Below are 15,690 nucleotides of genomic sequence, written 5' to 3' on the forward strand. Positions count from 1 at the left end.
TCTCTCTCTCTCTCTCTCTCTCTCTCTCTCTCTCTCTCTCTCTCTCTCTCTTTCTCTCTCTCTATCATTCGTGAAGCGAGCCAGCCGAGGTTCGCGCCGGTGCATTTATCACATGCAAATTGAGCCACAAACCAAACGTCAAAGCAGCACGCGGGTCCGTCGGCGTTACGACAAGCGCACACATAGCGCATTATTTCGGAAACTATACGCGCGGTCGGGTCGATTGCCGCTCGCTCGCCCGCCGAATTATTCGCCGGCTACAATCACAAACTCGCCGTCTCATCCTCGCGTTGCGATCAAGTGCGCGTGCGAGTTAACCAACGAAAATGAGTCCACAAGTTCTCGCTCTCTCTCTCTCTCTTTCTCTCTCTGTTTCTGTCTCTCTCTTTCTTTCTGTCTCTCTCTGTTTCTTTTTGTCTCTCTCTCCGTCCTCTTTTTCGAGGAATGAACGTTCCGCTAAATTCGCGAAATGCTGCGGATCGAGAAGATAAAGTGTGCGAATAAAGCGGAGAAAAGGACCGGGAATCGGGAAATCCAGAAGGTTCACAGGCAGAGCAAACGCGCGCCGGTATGACGACGTGCGTACGAGTATCTCCGAGCGATTTCCTCCGGGAGGATATTCTCGCGCATATGCTCGCCGGTGAATTCGCTTTCCCGAATGTCGGCTTGACTCGCCGCGAGTTCTGCTCTTCGTGCTCGACGGAAATTGTATATTAATGCGCACATAATACGCATTTCCCGGCAAATATTAGCCCACAAGCCTTTTAATGCTTATTACGGCTTGTTAATATAAATTGTTAACGTTTAACTAAAAGATTGCGCGGTATACTTTCTGTTTGATGCATGCACACACTCGCACACAAGTGATTGATGGTAGTTGCTTGCGGAGCGTTCATGGATGCAGGTGGTCTCGCACGTGAGCGAGCGAACGAACGAACGCGTGAGTGAACGAGCGAATGAGCGAGCGAGCGAGCGCGCGCGAATCTACGCAGTCATTCGCCAAATTAACGATTTATACATTCAATGTTTCAGCTACTGATCAATACGCGGCGATACACCGTTTTGTTTATTTATTCCATTTTAAGCAAACATTTGCCGCGGATGCGCCGTGCACACGCGCTACTTCCTCTTTTATATTCCATTAGCTCGCAATATCCCACGCGTTTGTATTTTACGTTTGGAACTGTGTCAAAGAATGTAATAGACATGTTCATGTGTCGATAAATTTCTATCGGGGCTAATGGCGCAACGCGTGCTAGCCGCAAAAACACGCAGACCACGTGTGAGCTAAACGTGCAACGCACATAATTATTTAACACAAGTTACTTTGAAAACGTTGCGTTTTGCGCTCTGTGCTACGCGCGGTGAGCGCGTCGTTTTTTGCGCCGATATTCCCATTGAATTTTGCGGATATTCCATAATCACATTTTTCTACGTCCCTCCGATATCGCGACATTTCGCTCTGGCGGAAACAATTTTTAATTTTATTTTTAATCTTCTTCATTATATATGGTATTTTGCGGCTTTGGCTCGACGCTCGCGCCATGCCGTTCCCGGTTGCGCTCTGGCGAGACACTGGGAATTTCTGACAGGGCGAACCACGCGATTCTACATCGCCAATGTGGCGCGTCCCGAAAAAAGTTGCGGTGTTTGATAATACGAATTGATCTAAAACGCTAAAAGTTCCAGAATTTACTATCCTCTTTAGTTAAGTGAGGAGCCTCTTAAATCACCGCGAAGCTCGCGAGAGAGTTACGCGGTTACAACTCCAACAGTGGAAATCTCGTTTCGGGCAACCGTGATCTCTGACGCTTGTCGAAATCCGTAAAGCCGGTCCAACTGGAATTCGGGGCCGCCGCACAAAGGTAAGAAAATTGAATTCGCCAGCCCATCGACGAGATCGCCGCAATCTGAATCCTCGCCTCGTCGACGGTTGTGCGCGAAACTTGGGAAAAAAAGAAATTACGTCGCGCGAAGGTCGCGCGTGCCCGCGGGACGAAATAACTCATTGTCCGGTGTCGGGAGAGCGCTGTCGATGGGAGTCACGTTTGCGAAACTTTAATTAATCCTTGAGTCTCTTATTGACGAGCCGCGGCGAAACTTCGGCTGTGAACCAGGCCAGCAGCCGCTAGGACTCGTCGGCGAGGAATATGCGGATTGCTAAACACGAGACAATAGCTAAAAGCAAGCGCGGATCTGAAGGTACGAAGAACAGCTAATTGAAAAGGAGCGAGGTGCGAGATGCAAAGTGGTGGCGAGGTCTCCGAAGGAGAGAGGAGAGGACAGAAGTAATAACTTCCAAAAGCTAGGATAACTGCTGGAGTGTTATGACGGCCTGACAAAAGAATTTTTGCCTCGATTTTCCATTACGAGAAATAATGAATATTTCATTTCTCCCTCCTTCCCTACAATATTAATCCAGCCGGATGAAATATGCGACACATGGCGATTCGCGTCCACGAATCAATAAAATATTAATTAATATTATGAATATACAACTCCCCTTGTTAATAAACCGACGCTACCTCTCGAGATTCCGCAAGTCGCAAATATCTCCAACGTCGTATTACCTATTTATCCCTCTGATTATTAGCGTATTTTTAATTCCGGTTGATAAATCCAATATCTTCCTCTCTCTCTAGCTAACAAGCCAATATTACTTAACCAAGTTTCGACGTATATTTCTGGGGTCATTTAACTTTTTCTTCCCTCCTGATTATATCGCCGTATTTTTAGTTCCTGACTAATAAATCTGATGATCTTGTGATTCTATTATTACTTGAAAATAAATCGATGATACAAATGTAGGAGACACCACGATACCTTACGTCGCGACGAGCAGAGGTTGATATACTGAAAAACGAGAAGATTACTCCGTAATAACGTACTCACAACTCATCCTGACGATCGCATATCGCATTTTCGGCACTCCCGATACTTATTTACGCGCGAAACTCACTTTTGGTAACGAAAAAATACGCGAAGCGATGTCGATCGATGTGTTCATGGCGGCTGCTTGACGCGAAAGGATCCAAAATGGCTGTGCAATCGTCGTTACCGCGCTCCAACAAACCCATCCTCTAGTTTCACTTCGATTCGATAGATCGATTCGATAAATCAATTTTCCACTAATCACATTTATTTCTAGCTACGCGTTTCCCGTCGTTATTAATCGATTCAGAAAACACATTCCCAGTTTTTGTCATATAAAACTCGAAATTTCAAATTCACTTATATTGCACCAAACATTTTGCGAGAAAATTTTCACTTCCCATTATTATCTTTCTCAAATAGTGCGCATATGATTTTTGAAACCTAGATAAATATTGCGTCGAGAACTACACGAAAAAATTGCTTATTGAGCAATGTACATTGAAAAGTATTCTGCATTCGTGACTAGAACTGCATGATAAAATAATTGTAATTGTAAATGAAATGTTTGAAATAAATGCTATTAAATAACGTTGATAATAACTATTATCTTGTTAGCGCAAAAAGATATGGTTGGCATCGGAAATGATTACACATGAGAGAATATTAGTTTTTTCCATATGAATTCTTTTCAATTTTTATATGTTTCTCTTTAGCAGAGAGTGTAGGAATAGACCGTCAGTAGAATATATTTTCTAACAGCGCATTTTAATTCCTAAAACATAAATAACACATATGGGGTCAGGCCAGAATTATCATCCAATTATCATGTCAAAATTGTATAAAAGCGTCCAGTAGTGGTCCGACCGATCGTGAAACTTTATGTAGAACGCCACGACCAACTATACGAGTTTCACATGAATACGTATATGCAAACGTTCGCAGTTCCATGAAAGACACAACCTCCTAACTATCTCAGATCACGTGCATATACGCATATCGACGCGTGCAGCTGTAGATACGCACCATAAGCCCATAGCTCAGGACTCGCGCGAATGTTAGCGTTAGATTATATCGAATGCGGCAATCATAACGCTTAATAATTCAATTCGCAACGCGAATTGCGCCGATAATGCGTGGCAATTGTGTCTAACAATGGAAAAGATAAAACCACGGGATAAATGCACGCGCGAACATTAGACTGTTCAATCATGCTCGAGCAATTCGCACGGATGTGTCGACGACGCGCATTGAAAAGTTTTGACAATGGCAGATTCATGAGTGACTGCTATCGATTGCGGCAATACTCGATCGTGCCATTCAGTTCAGCACGTCGAGATTGTAAGATTCCCGTTTGTTCGTTAATTATTGTTGCACATTTTCGTGTTGATATTAATTAACCCCGGCTGGAGAATCGAATACAAAAAGCGTGTAATTTGTCCGACGGTCGGTCTCATTTTCAGACTGCAATCCCGATAGTCGTAACGCGTACGTGAAACGACGCGCGCTATAATGGCGTGTGAATATTTTATAACATAAAATTATGCGTTAAAATGTCAAGTTTTAATTCGCCCACCAGATAGCTGCTCGGAAGTTATTCACCATGTCGATTTCCCCCGGAATTCCCTCTATCTCTCTCTCTTTATCTCTCTATCTCTATCTCTCTCAATTGACCTCAAGAAAGCGGATACCGCTATGCATGATGATATTGTGCGACCAGAAAGACGATCCCAGCATGCGATTCCCTTCGGGATTGATGCATACAAGGAATCAGTGTGCGGTCGTGCAATCGAGGAGCAAGCGCACAATATCCATTCCGCCTATCAAATCCGTGCCACGTGGCCATTTTCGAATAATATATGAGAGAAGAAGGAAGAAAAGACACACGGAAGAGACCGACTCTCATGACGCTCATGAAGTGAAAATTTCATCAACGCTCTCAGCGTGCAACCTCGCGCGCTGTCTTGGTGGGAGTTTGCGTTACAAAACGGCTTCCTTCCTGTTTTCGCAAACAGCTCGAAAACCGCGCTCAAGATCTGCCGCGAAGGCGTAACACAACGTTAATGCCTTCTCGAAAAATACTGACACGCGTATGATTCGTTTCGAAGAGATTCGTCATAAAACGCAAATGCAGTCGTAAACTGCCGAAGTGAAGTATCGCGAGTTACAGTTGCTCACGCGAGAGAAGCGCGATCATAATTTTATAAGTATATAAAGATATCCGTCGCGTACGCGCGTATTTGATGTTCTTCTCGCTGCACTTCTGGCTCCTCAATCTTCTTCCAAGCAAATTTCAAAATTTATGAAAAAACATTTCAAAATATTGTATGAAAGTAGGTTTTTCTTAACTTCGGGGATCACTGGAATACAAAAATATTGCTTCCAGAATTTTATTCTTTATACTTTGCAGCGCAGAAAGCAGCTGTCAGACTTAAAAGATGCTAAGAAAAATGTCTCATTAATCAATAGTCTAACATGCTGGTTTTATACACTTCAAGTATAAGGATAGTCGGGTTATAGAATTGGGAAGAGTGTTCGGCCGAATGGACTGCAGAACTGTCGCGACTATTCACGTCTGTTTCAAGTGGTACGATGTAACGCGTTAATTACGCATAACGTCGTATTACCGTAGTCTCAACCGGTTTATAATTAATGCAGCGGCGGCCTCTTCGTTGAGCTAATTACATGGGCATAAACTTTCATGTGGCGCGAGACGAGGACGCCGTTAAAAGTTTGGCCGATGTGCCCGCGTTATGTGCGCGGGGAAGTCGCGAAAATGGGAAGAAGTTCGAAATGACTTCGAGACAATTCGGAGTACAGGGATCTCGCTTATAAGAACGCGAGTACCTATTTGCATGCCCCGTCGGTAACTCTTCGAATTATATATCATCTTCCATCTTGCTCGCACGTCATTAATAATATGGATCCCATTAACGGGCAGCGCGCATTTAACTAAAACTGCGACGAGCAACGGAAACGAATTTTATATACGTACTATCACGGTCTGCGATTCTGTATTATAAAGCGAGAGCAAAACAACGAATTTTATGTTTCATGTTTGTAAGGCTGACTCGAAACTCGAGACTCGAAAACAATGGAGTGAAATAACGATAGTTCGAAATACATAGAATATATCGTTAAGGTGCGCCGAGACAATTTACATAAACTGATTATCTCGCCGGCAGACAGATAGCAGCTTACGGTTGTCTTTAAGTAGTTCAAGTCAATCACTCTTCGTACTCGTCCGACACCGGGCGACTGAGAATAAACAGCTGGAACAGCAAGCTCATGGATCTCGCATTAGAGAGCAGCTGAAGCGGCCGTCTTATTAACATTATTGATCGCGAGACAAGAAACAAGTCTTTGTTACTGTTAATGAAGCTGCCGCTCCCGTTGCTTTCCACGGGGTATCCGTTGGGATAAAGCAAACAGTTTTCCGCTCTCGTTACCACGCGGAAAATGTTTCGCCGATCTGAAGTATCTAACAGCGCGACTATATTGCGCATTAATGAATTATTAATCTTTTTAAACTTGCCACCGCGCGTAACCATTATTTAACGCAGTTTATATCTCGTTCAAGATGATGCGCGAGTTCCGCCTGATATTAGACGCGCAGATATTAGACGTCTTCTCGCCCCGCTCACCTTTTACATTTTCCTTCCTTCCCGTCGAAATAATAAATTTCATATTTATTATATCGCGTGCGATATAATAAATATCAGGGAGAATAATCGCCGCGACGTGGAAAGTTCGCTGAATGAGGATACCAAAAATATCGGTCGTGACGGAAATTCCTTGGACGGCACGTTCGCGAGCCCGGCTCGCCCGAGAATATTTTGCATGTTTGATCACAGAAGAACACATTAGGCTCGTCGATCGATACATGGCCATTATACGTGTAGGAATTTTAATCCAATGGAACGTAGCGCCTCGCTAATGGCGAGTACTCGCAAGACGCGGTTTCGCGCGCGAAATTCCGCGATAATAACGACACGCCACGGTCTAAAGCACGGTCGCCTGGAATATAATAAAAATACAATGATACTCGCGACTATAGTAAATCGATAATATCATTGAAACAAACGCGTTTCATTAACGCGCGCCTTTTTCCTCGCTAAGTCGAGAAAACGATCTCCGGTTCATCTTTAAAAATCCTGCTCCGGGATACACTCGTGCGCGACAGCGTGCAGCGGCCACGCAATTCACATCTCACTGTATGAAACAACTTGTTTCGCTCAACCACCAGCGCACCTCCACTTAGAAAGATTGAATTCCAAGTACTCGCAAACCAACGAGCGAAATGTTCCGCTACACTGTTTGCTCCTGCGCGACCCGCGCGCTTCGCCCGAGAGACTGCTAAGTTCAGCAACGATTTATAGATCGCGATACATCACGGCGAATGTAACGGTGCACTTACGCTGTGTGTGTTTTTTTATGACGACCGATACCGGCAAACGTTACGCGTTGTGATGCGCCGCGCCGCGCCGGGCTGCTATCTCTGCAAACACAGGTGCAAGATACTAAGAGGCAAGCGCGCGCAAAATGTTTTCGTCCTATTTAGTGTGGCTCTCGTGTAAAATATTAAGTTACTTTGTCCTGCGGAAGAGAAAACTTACGTGGCGGAGAGCTCGCTCGCTCGCTCACATAAGTTGCGTTATTAGCGACGATTACATTAGTTAACGAGTATAAAAACAAGAATGCTGAACTTGAAAGGAATCAGAATAAGATAAATTTCTTTCCATACAGCGCACGAACGGAGACACATTAAAGGGGAACTATTGTGTCAACGTCGGTATTTACCGGCTTCACTGCGAAGTGTTGCTTGACTTGAGTCGCCACAGCGATATCAAGTTCACGACTGTTTCAAAGGCCCGCAACTATCAGTTTGTACCGAATGCTGTCTCACTGCGTCTGTACATCGGTGATTAGGTCCTTTAAGCTCCGTGGCTGTGTATCGATCGGAAATTGTGCCGCACGAAGAAACATTAAGTCAAAGCGTACTTGTCTACCGGAATTACCGCGAAACGCGTTCCGTAAACCGCGGTGACTGCGGCAACTCGACAAAATTATCTATAAGGATTATCACAAGACAATGGCGAACACCGACGAAAGCCCCAGTCCGATAATTCTTCTTTGTACGATATAAATCGCAGCGGTTTGCATCGACACATAGCGTCTGCGCGAGAACCAAAAGTCACAATAATAATAATATTTATAATTGCGTTTTACGCGCGATATTACCGCGCGCTTCTGACAATTGTAAAAGCGCCGTTCCATAAATGATTATGAAATATACAAATAAATTGCAAATTATGTATCCTCTCAACGCGCGACTCGTTAAATAAATAGGCAATTTGCTTTAATTCGCGCAGACATGCGCACAAAATTTGTTTACGCGCACACACGAGCACGCCCAATGAGCACGGAGGTTCGCGCGATAACCGTCATCGTGCTGATAGAGTAGCGCTACCGCAAAATTACGAGGAAAATATCTCACCGCTATCTACGGAATTTCCTTTGGGAGAATTAGGATGAGCTAAGTGTGCCGCATAGTGGCGGCACATGGGAAAGGGAACAAGCGAAAGCCAACAAGGTCTTCATAAAACAGTGCGAAGTGCTTTGCTTTTAGGAGATAACGCGACATCGCACACATTTGAAATTTTGCTTATTTTCGCGTTTTTTTATATGCGGCGTGGGGATGTTTGCAAATTAAATATTAGAACATCTCTCTTAATTTTCAAAAACCATGATGCAAAGACCATGGAAAATGATGAAGAGATTTGTGTGAGAAGAAGAAATCCCGGAATATTAACTACAAAGATTTATCTCCTTCTATCTATATCTCCATCTCTCTCTCTCATTCCCTTGATGAGTGTACGTAGGTCACGCGAGTTGCACGAAGTCAAATTTGTTGGCAAATCCGTGCATTACTTGGAATATGCTCGAAGATGGAAACGTGTAGCACTCACCTTGAAAGTATTTTGTAGATTCTGCACCCTGCAGTGCATGTAGACTTGAGCACCAAGCTGTACGGTAATGTTGCTCTCCGGATCCTCGAAAAATGGCTTCGGTTCAGGAGTGCCACTTGTTTCAGTCACGAAACTTTCCACCTCGTAAACCTACGATCAAAATCGAAAGTCGTTTGACGCTTTTGGCTACTCGACGCGTATTCAATGCGCTCGTAATGTAATCTGAGAAATCCCGCTTTTGAAATGACGCAAAGTATTTATAACTACCGTTAATCCTAAATATATTTATGCGTGTATACATATGTATATATTATGTATATATATATATATATATATACATATAACCTTTCATGCAAAATGCAGTGAACGGTGAATATGAAACACTCAAACGGCGAACGCAAAAGGTTATTCGAATTGCAAATTCCGGTAATATGCATGAACTTTGCATTCACGATAAATACACGTTTCGTGGTGAGAATCGTTCAACAAATGTAATAAATGTTGGCGTGAAATTTTTCCAAGAAATATCACACCGATTGTATCGTTTTATAAGTAGGTCCGTTACTTCAAAAGATTAATTTCGAAAATCTCTGCAAAATAGAATCAATCGCGTTGTAAATTACATTCGCGGCTCTTCCAAATTTATAATGTCCCAAAAATCGGAATTTCATGTCGATCTCTAAATAAGCTGCTTATAATATATTCGTTCACTCATCCATATGCTATTGAAAACAGAATAATACGTTATGTCCAGTTTTCCATATTACATATAGTCTAATTTAATTCCGTGAAAAAATCGTACTGTACGCGACTAACCTCTGTGAAAGGTGAACTAAGTTCATGCCAAAATGAGCGCGGCAGATTTTCGAATCCTGGAAATGGTTTCGCACCTGTAACACAATTTAATGAACATTTTAAGTATTTACACCTAGATAATAACAAATACATGTTACACTGTCCATATCGCGGTAAACGAAATAAATCATGAAGTCATTATTGTTCCTCTGATTTTCAAAATCTGTGATAACCAATTGGTCCTCAAAATTTTGCTCAACACGCGAGAAACAGATTCAACATAGAGATGCAAAAAATTATGGTAGATATTCTCAAGGATATAGAGAAATGAAGTCTCCATAAGATTTCATTCTATATAAGCTAAAGACTACGTCTACATAAACTGAAGGCTTCATTGTATTAAGCATACTGTAGAAAAAAAGAGAAAGAAAAGAAGAAGATAATACGGCTCGTATATAAGACCGAAGAGGATTTCACTTTCCATCCCAATGTGCGACGGGGCGAAGCGAATCCCTTTACTTGCCGACACTTGAATGGTCTTATCAGCAAGAAGCACACGCGACTACGTAACTTCCTGAGACGGTACGCGCGCAAATATATTCACCTTGCCAAGTTCCACAACCAATGGCAAATTTCTCAATAAGCCCCCGCGATTTCAGGTACGCGAAAAATTTAATAATCTCTTTAAAGGAAAATACGAAGCGTGATATTAAGAGGTAAGACCGTAAGCGATTGCCTCATTTTCATCATTTCATCGTTCGCATTATGCTTTAATCTATTTCGCTCACTTTTATCAAGATACTTTAATTACGAGTGCTCCTATTCTTTTTTTATTTCGCGCCACCAGAAAGGAATTATTGATGCTTCGTAATTCTCTTTCAAAAATAATCGATAGTAAATTGGTCAAAGAGAAAACGTCCGCGCGATGCACGGTTAGCCTGCGCGAAGCCCTGTGTGAACATTTGTATCTAAACCCCCACGTAAAAATTTCAATATTAAAGCCATAGACCGCTGGCGCGGGGCTGACAGGATCGATTCGGCAAAATTGCCTTTTGCATGCATCGCGGCCGCGTCAGTGTGCGTTCACGCGTACACCGCGAAACGCGCGTCGGCTCCCCGTCGTAATTCCCGCGGCGACGAAATGAGCACGTTTCGCCGGCAAAATCTAACATAGATTCGCGCCGGCACGTCTATCTTCGCGTTTAGACACAAAAACATGGAATAACTCTCGACACGCGGCCAACGTACCGTCGGCTTGCTTTCATTGCGAGGTCTCGCTGGATAAATAATTTCGCGAAAATTCGAGGTAAACACGCACGAGCGAAAGCAAACCGTTACGAAACGTTTCGCGAACAATGCGCATTATACGCGTATACTCGCCTCTAAGCGGATTGGAACCTCTCTTCCGCAGAGCGGAAGAGGTGAAGAACGCAAAAAGACCTGAGCGAAGCAACGAGCGATGAGAGGCAGACAACTCGTTGAAGAGCCTCAAAGAGAGGAGGACCGATCTATCGACCGATTTATTTCGGAAAATGGCAATTTATCGGAGGTTGAATAATCCGCTCCGAGGCTTGATTGAGACGACACGAGACTGCACTGCGATGCCGCGCGAACTATGAGGGAATCGCGCAATAACGCGACGTGTTACGCGTCGCATTTCACAAACGCTGTTCGCTACAATTTCCACGACCGCGTGTCATCTCCTTCCATATCCTCGGTTCGCGCGATCGAAGGCAGAGGGTGGTCTTATAAGCATAGCTTTGCATAGCTTGGCACGGTGCACGCGCGCGCGGGTCGAACAGAAAGAGGTAATAAAGCCAGTTTCCAAGCGAGTCGTCGTTTTTTCGGAACGATACCGGAAAACCGTGCAATCTCGGCTCTTATAAAGCCCGCGCCGCTGAAGGAGACACAAACGGAGTGTTGAAAAATAAAGGAGACCGCGCGATGGAATCGCGAAGATACCGCGCGCGCGACGACGGCCATTGCAATATCTCTCTCCATCAAATTCGACGATTCAAACGGTCCTTGTCGTTCTACGCGACCGTTTCTCGACCGGGCGAGACGAGACGAAGTGAAGAGAGTGGCTCGACTCTACCTACTTGGCTCGCCAGTCAGAAGGGCTTTGCCGAGAGAGGACCTTCCACGATCGCGCCTGAGAATCCGAGAAATCCCGACGATGTGAAAGATGCGGCCCGAAAATTATTTTCTCAGCTGATCGTCCGCGCACTAAACCCACCAACCCTGTATTGCTCCCTTTCACCTTGCCTTGACGAATCGTCTCACTTTCCGCCTGTTTCTCTATCTTGGCTCCAAGGTCTCTACCTAACCATTTCTCGTGGAAGGATAGGATAATCCTCCAGAGATGTATCAGCCCTAGAAACGCTGGCGGAGAGAGAGAGAGAGAGAGAGAGAGAGAGAGAGAGAGAGACCACCCGTTACACCAATTTAACAAGTTGAATTCTCCCGCTGCAGAGACACCCCCGGAAAAGGAATGAGGCGGACGGCTTCTAATATCCGCGGGAAAGACGAAGCACATAATCTCCACGGGAGGGATAAATCCGGTTACCGGTCAGGATTCCGAAATACGCTTCGGATACGTCCGCGGATTACGGTCTCGACACGCGGCAAGAAGTGTAACGTACCCAACGCGAGAGGAAACGTAACGCCGACGGATGATTCGACACAATGTGCGCTGGAAAAAATTGCCGTGAAGAAAAGAACGGACTCGAAATGTGAGACTCGAGAGTCGCGCTTCTCATAATCAGATACGACTGAGATCTCTCCAAACCACGAATTCGTTCAATGCCACGATTGAAAATATGTAGTTTTGTGAAAAGGAAAGAAAGGGACACGTGAGAACTGGAAAAAGACACCGCACAATCGACAAATCCTCAAAGTCGTCTCGTTATAATATATATTTTCGCGTTACAAAGACATAGCGCGAATCCGACGCGCGCGCCGGAAGTGCCCTATATTATTCCCGTCAAAGGAAAACAGACTTTCGTGCCTCCGAAGAAGTATCGTGATCAATTGCGCGATTTTCCTCATCGTTCTTCCTCCCCTTCAATTTCAGCATTTCAACCGACGCTGTAAGAGCCACCTCGAATCTAAAAGTACGTCGTATCGACCGCGGTTTGTCGCTCGGCACAGCGTCAAATTTATGGAAGCCGTCCGTGCTCGTGAATTTATGAGAATCCAATGCCTTAATTGGAAAATTATAGGACAATGTCTGGCTGCCGACCGTTCGGCCCGTGGCTCGTTATTCAGCCGGCTATAATCTGGTTTTCCCTTCGAAAACTACGCCTGAATATTTTTCACCGACAACAAAGACTTTCTTCCCGTCGAGTGCGCCGGGAGAGCGAATATTGGCGTGCAAAACTACCGAACGTAAATATATCGAGTCCGCTTCCCCCGATCGTTTCTACGATCCCTACTTTCATTCAGTCATTCATTCTCCTCAATTGCGCGTATCATTGCTTCTGCCGTACTGTCTTCTCATTTATTCGAAATAACGACTTGTCTCCCCCTTTTAGTATATTTCATCTGAATATAATATCAAACTCCCTTTATTACTCACCCAAAGTGCTGGCGGTGCACAGGAAGTGTATCTGGTGAACCAAAATGGAGGCCACCACGGCCGAAAGACGACTCAACATCGTAGTCGATCCTCAACTCATCTCTGTTTCCAAAGTTGGTACACAGCAGCAGCACCGTTGTCTATCTGCAAACACAAGAAACGAGTGCTCGTTCAGGATGCAGTTTCCATCAGCAAAAGAGTCCTCGTCGCGTTTCTCAATAAGAACAACGGTGGACAATTAACGCGAATCGCAAACTCGTATTAGCTGAATTAATCGTCGTCCGTGTCGGTATTATGGGCGTAAAAACGGCCGAGCGCATAAAACGGTGATCAATCAACGAGTATGTGGTAATTAGCAAGGCACAGAGCGAGACCGTCAAGGATCATTAAATAGCGGCTAGTGCCTGTACGTCAAACGGGGCCTGCCAAACCGAACGACTCCCTCCGGACTTGAGGCGAACTTCCTGTTTTCTACCTCTGTTCTACTCGAGTTCGCGGTACACAGAGTGTCCATCCCTCGCTAATGAGATCAGTGCGGTATATCCTCAAGGTATGGGGCCAGAAAATCGCGTCTCTTCGAAACGACGATACTGCGATACGACACCTCGAGTGGACTCGTACGAGCTCTCGCAGATGCTCGGCAATATCACGGTGCAAAGGCGAATGGAATAGAACGACGTTTCTCTATCGCGAGTCTCGCAAATATACGAAGGTAGCAATTGCGGATTCAAAGAAAAAGAAACGGCGTGACGTCATTTCAAATAGAGAACACATCCCGCAAAATCCGATACAGAGATCCTACATTAATTTAATCAAAATATGCGCCGTAAGCTATGAATAATACATTTACATATTATTATTTGCGCGGCATAAATTGTAGGAGTTGTTTACGCTCCCCTGCTAATTCATAACATTTCGCTTCCGCGAAGGTAACATCTGGAGCGACGCGATGGTGTCTGCGTCCCGTCATTGCATTACGTACATCGCACATTAACGTGGCACGTCGAAATATCACGTTGTATCTTTATGCCTCTTATCGCGCGTGAATATCCCGCGTTTGCACACGGGTGCTGTGCATCTCGGTGCACACGGCTGAGCTTCAATTACTCTCTCTGCCTCTCTTTCCCTCCCGCTCTTTCTCTCTATTTCTCCCTCCCTCTCTCTCTCTCTCTCTCTCTCTCTCTCTCTCTCTCTCTCTCTCTCTCTCTCTCTCTCTCTCTCTCTCTCTCTCTCTCTCTCTCTCTCTCTCTCTCTCTCTCTCTCTCTCTCTCTCTCTCTCTCTCTCTCTCTCTCTCTCTCTCTCTCTCTCTCTCTCTCTCTCTCTCTCTCTCTCTCTCTCTCTCTCTCTCTCTCGAAACCGTAGCAATAACCCGCTCGCGAAAATTTACTTACAAGAAGTTCACACCCCTTTCGGCATCGGTACATCGGTACTCTCCACGTCGCTATCTTCCTATTGAGTATACGTTGCGATCGAGTTATGCTGAAGAAGCTCAAACCCGTTCGACGAGGAGAACGAGAGATCGCTAGACCTTAGAAGACTGGCGAGGGCCGCGCGGATCCCGAGCACGAGGTAAATCAACCGGTCGCTCCAAGTCAAACAGAAGATTGTTACCACGAAATTCCACGTGATTCAATTTGGTCGGAAGTTCGGGGGAAAACATGGTACGCGCCTCGGTAGTCAGCTCGCTGCCCCGGGAGAGAGAGAGAGAGAGAGAGGAAAGAGAGAGGCCAGGTTTGCTCTAACGAATCTATCGACAAGTTCGGAGTTTCTCCAGACGCCGCGGCAGCTCTTTCACCGGCTGTCACCTTCCACATAGCGCGTTCCCCCCAACTTTTCCTACTCCTTGCTACTCCCTTTCCTCCCTTCCTCCTTTCCGATCAGTCTCGCGTGCCGGCAAAGGACAAGCTTTGTGCCCTTACGATTCGCCAGCTTCGACCCGCAGAACTAAGAAGGGACAAGCAATTTTCAGTTTTACCAGCCGGTAACACCGAAGAACCGTCGTCGTTTATTCGCACAAGTTCCAAATTATTTCACCATCTGGCGCAGGTGCCGGCGCCGGTAACGAGTTGCGGCGCCGTGCCGACGGTACGAATAAAAGTCTTCCTTGTATCTAACTGCTCGTCGTTGTTTGAACTAGACAAACCGAGTGCGAATCGATGGAACAACGCGAGTCGGAGAGGCAGCCGCGCGCGCGCCGATTCGGTGGCCGGAAAAACGAAGGTAAACGCGCTGTCGCGCGCATCGCTGAAAACTAGAATAGACGCATCGACAAATAGCCCGTCGAGAAATACTTTCCGATCCCGTCTATTTCTCTAAATAAAAATATTATTTTTACCGTGCGCTTATTTTTCACGTTGTAAATACAACTGCAACGTAACGGCCACGAGGAAGAAAAAGAACGAGCTGGCTGGCGACGAGTTAACGAGCTAGCAAACGAGAAATCGCGAGTTTTCCCGCGTCAACAGCCGATCAAAATG

At 45.2% G+C, this 15,690-nt stretch overlaps 1 protein-coding gene across 5 annotated transcripts in view; it reads right to left on the reverse strand.

The window, feature by feature from the left end:
* LOC116842222 (immunoglobulin superfamily member 10-like) overlaps positions 1 to 15,690 on the reverse strand; it is a 155,808-nt gene that overhangs the window by 98,505 nt on the left and 41,613 nt on the right. For all 5 annotated transcript variants that reach the window (XM_032811116.1, XM_032811118.1, XM_032811117.1 and 2 more), the window contains 3 exons: positions 13,213 to 13,356; positions 9,657 to 9,730; positions 8,841 to 8,990 (listed from right to left, as the gene is read on the reverse strand). In XM_032811116.1, the coding sequence (XP_032667007.1) occupies positions 8,841 to 8,990; positions 9,657 to 9,730; positions 13,213 to 13,291 (303 nt within the window). In that variant the 5' untranslated portion in view covers positions 13,292 to 13,356. The remainder of the gene's footprint in view (positions 1 to 8,840; positions 8,991 to 9,656; positions 9,731 to 13,212; positions 13,357 to 15,690) is intronic.

The sequence above is a fragment of the Odontomachus brunneus genome, unplaced genomic scaffold, assembly GCF_010583005.1.
Source record: "Odontomachus brunneus isolate Ranch 3 - 2012 unplaced genomic scaffold, Obru_v1 Obru_scaffold_023, whole genome shotgun sequence".
NCBI classification, from domain to species: domain Eukaryota; kingdom Metazoa; phylum Arthropoda; class Insecta; order Hymenoptera; family Formicidae; genus Odontomachus; species Odontomachus brunneus.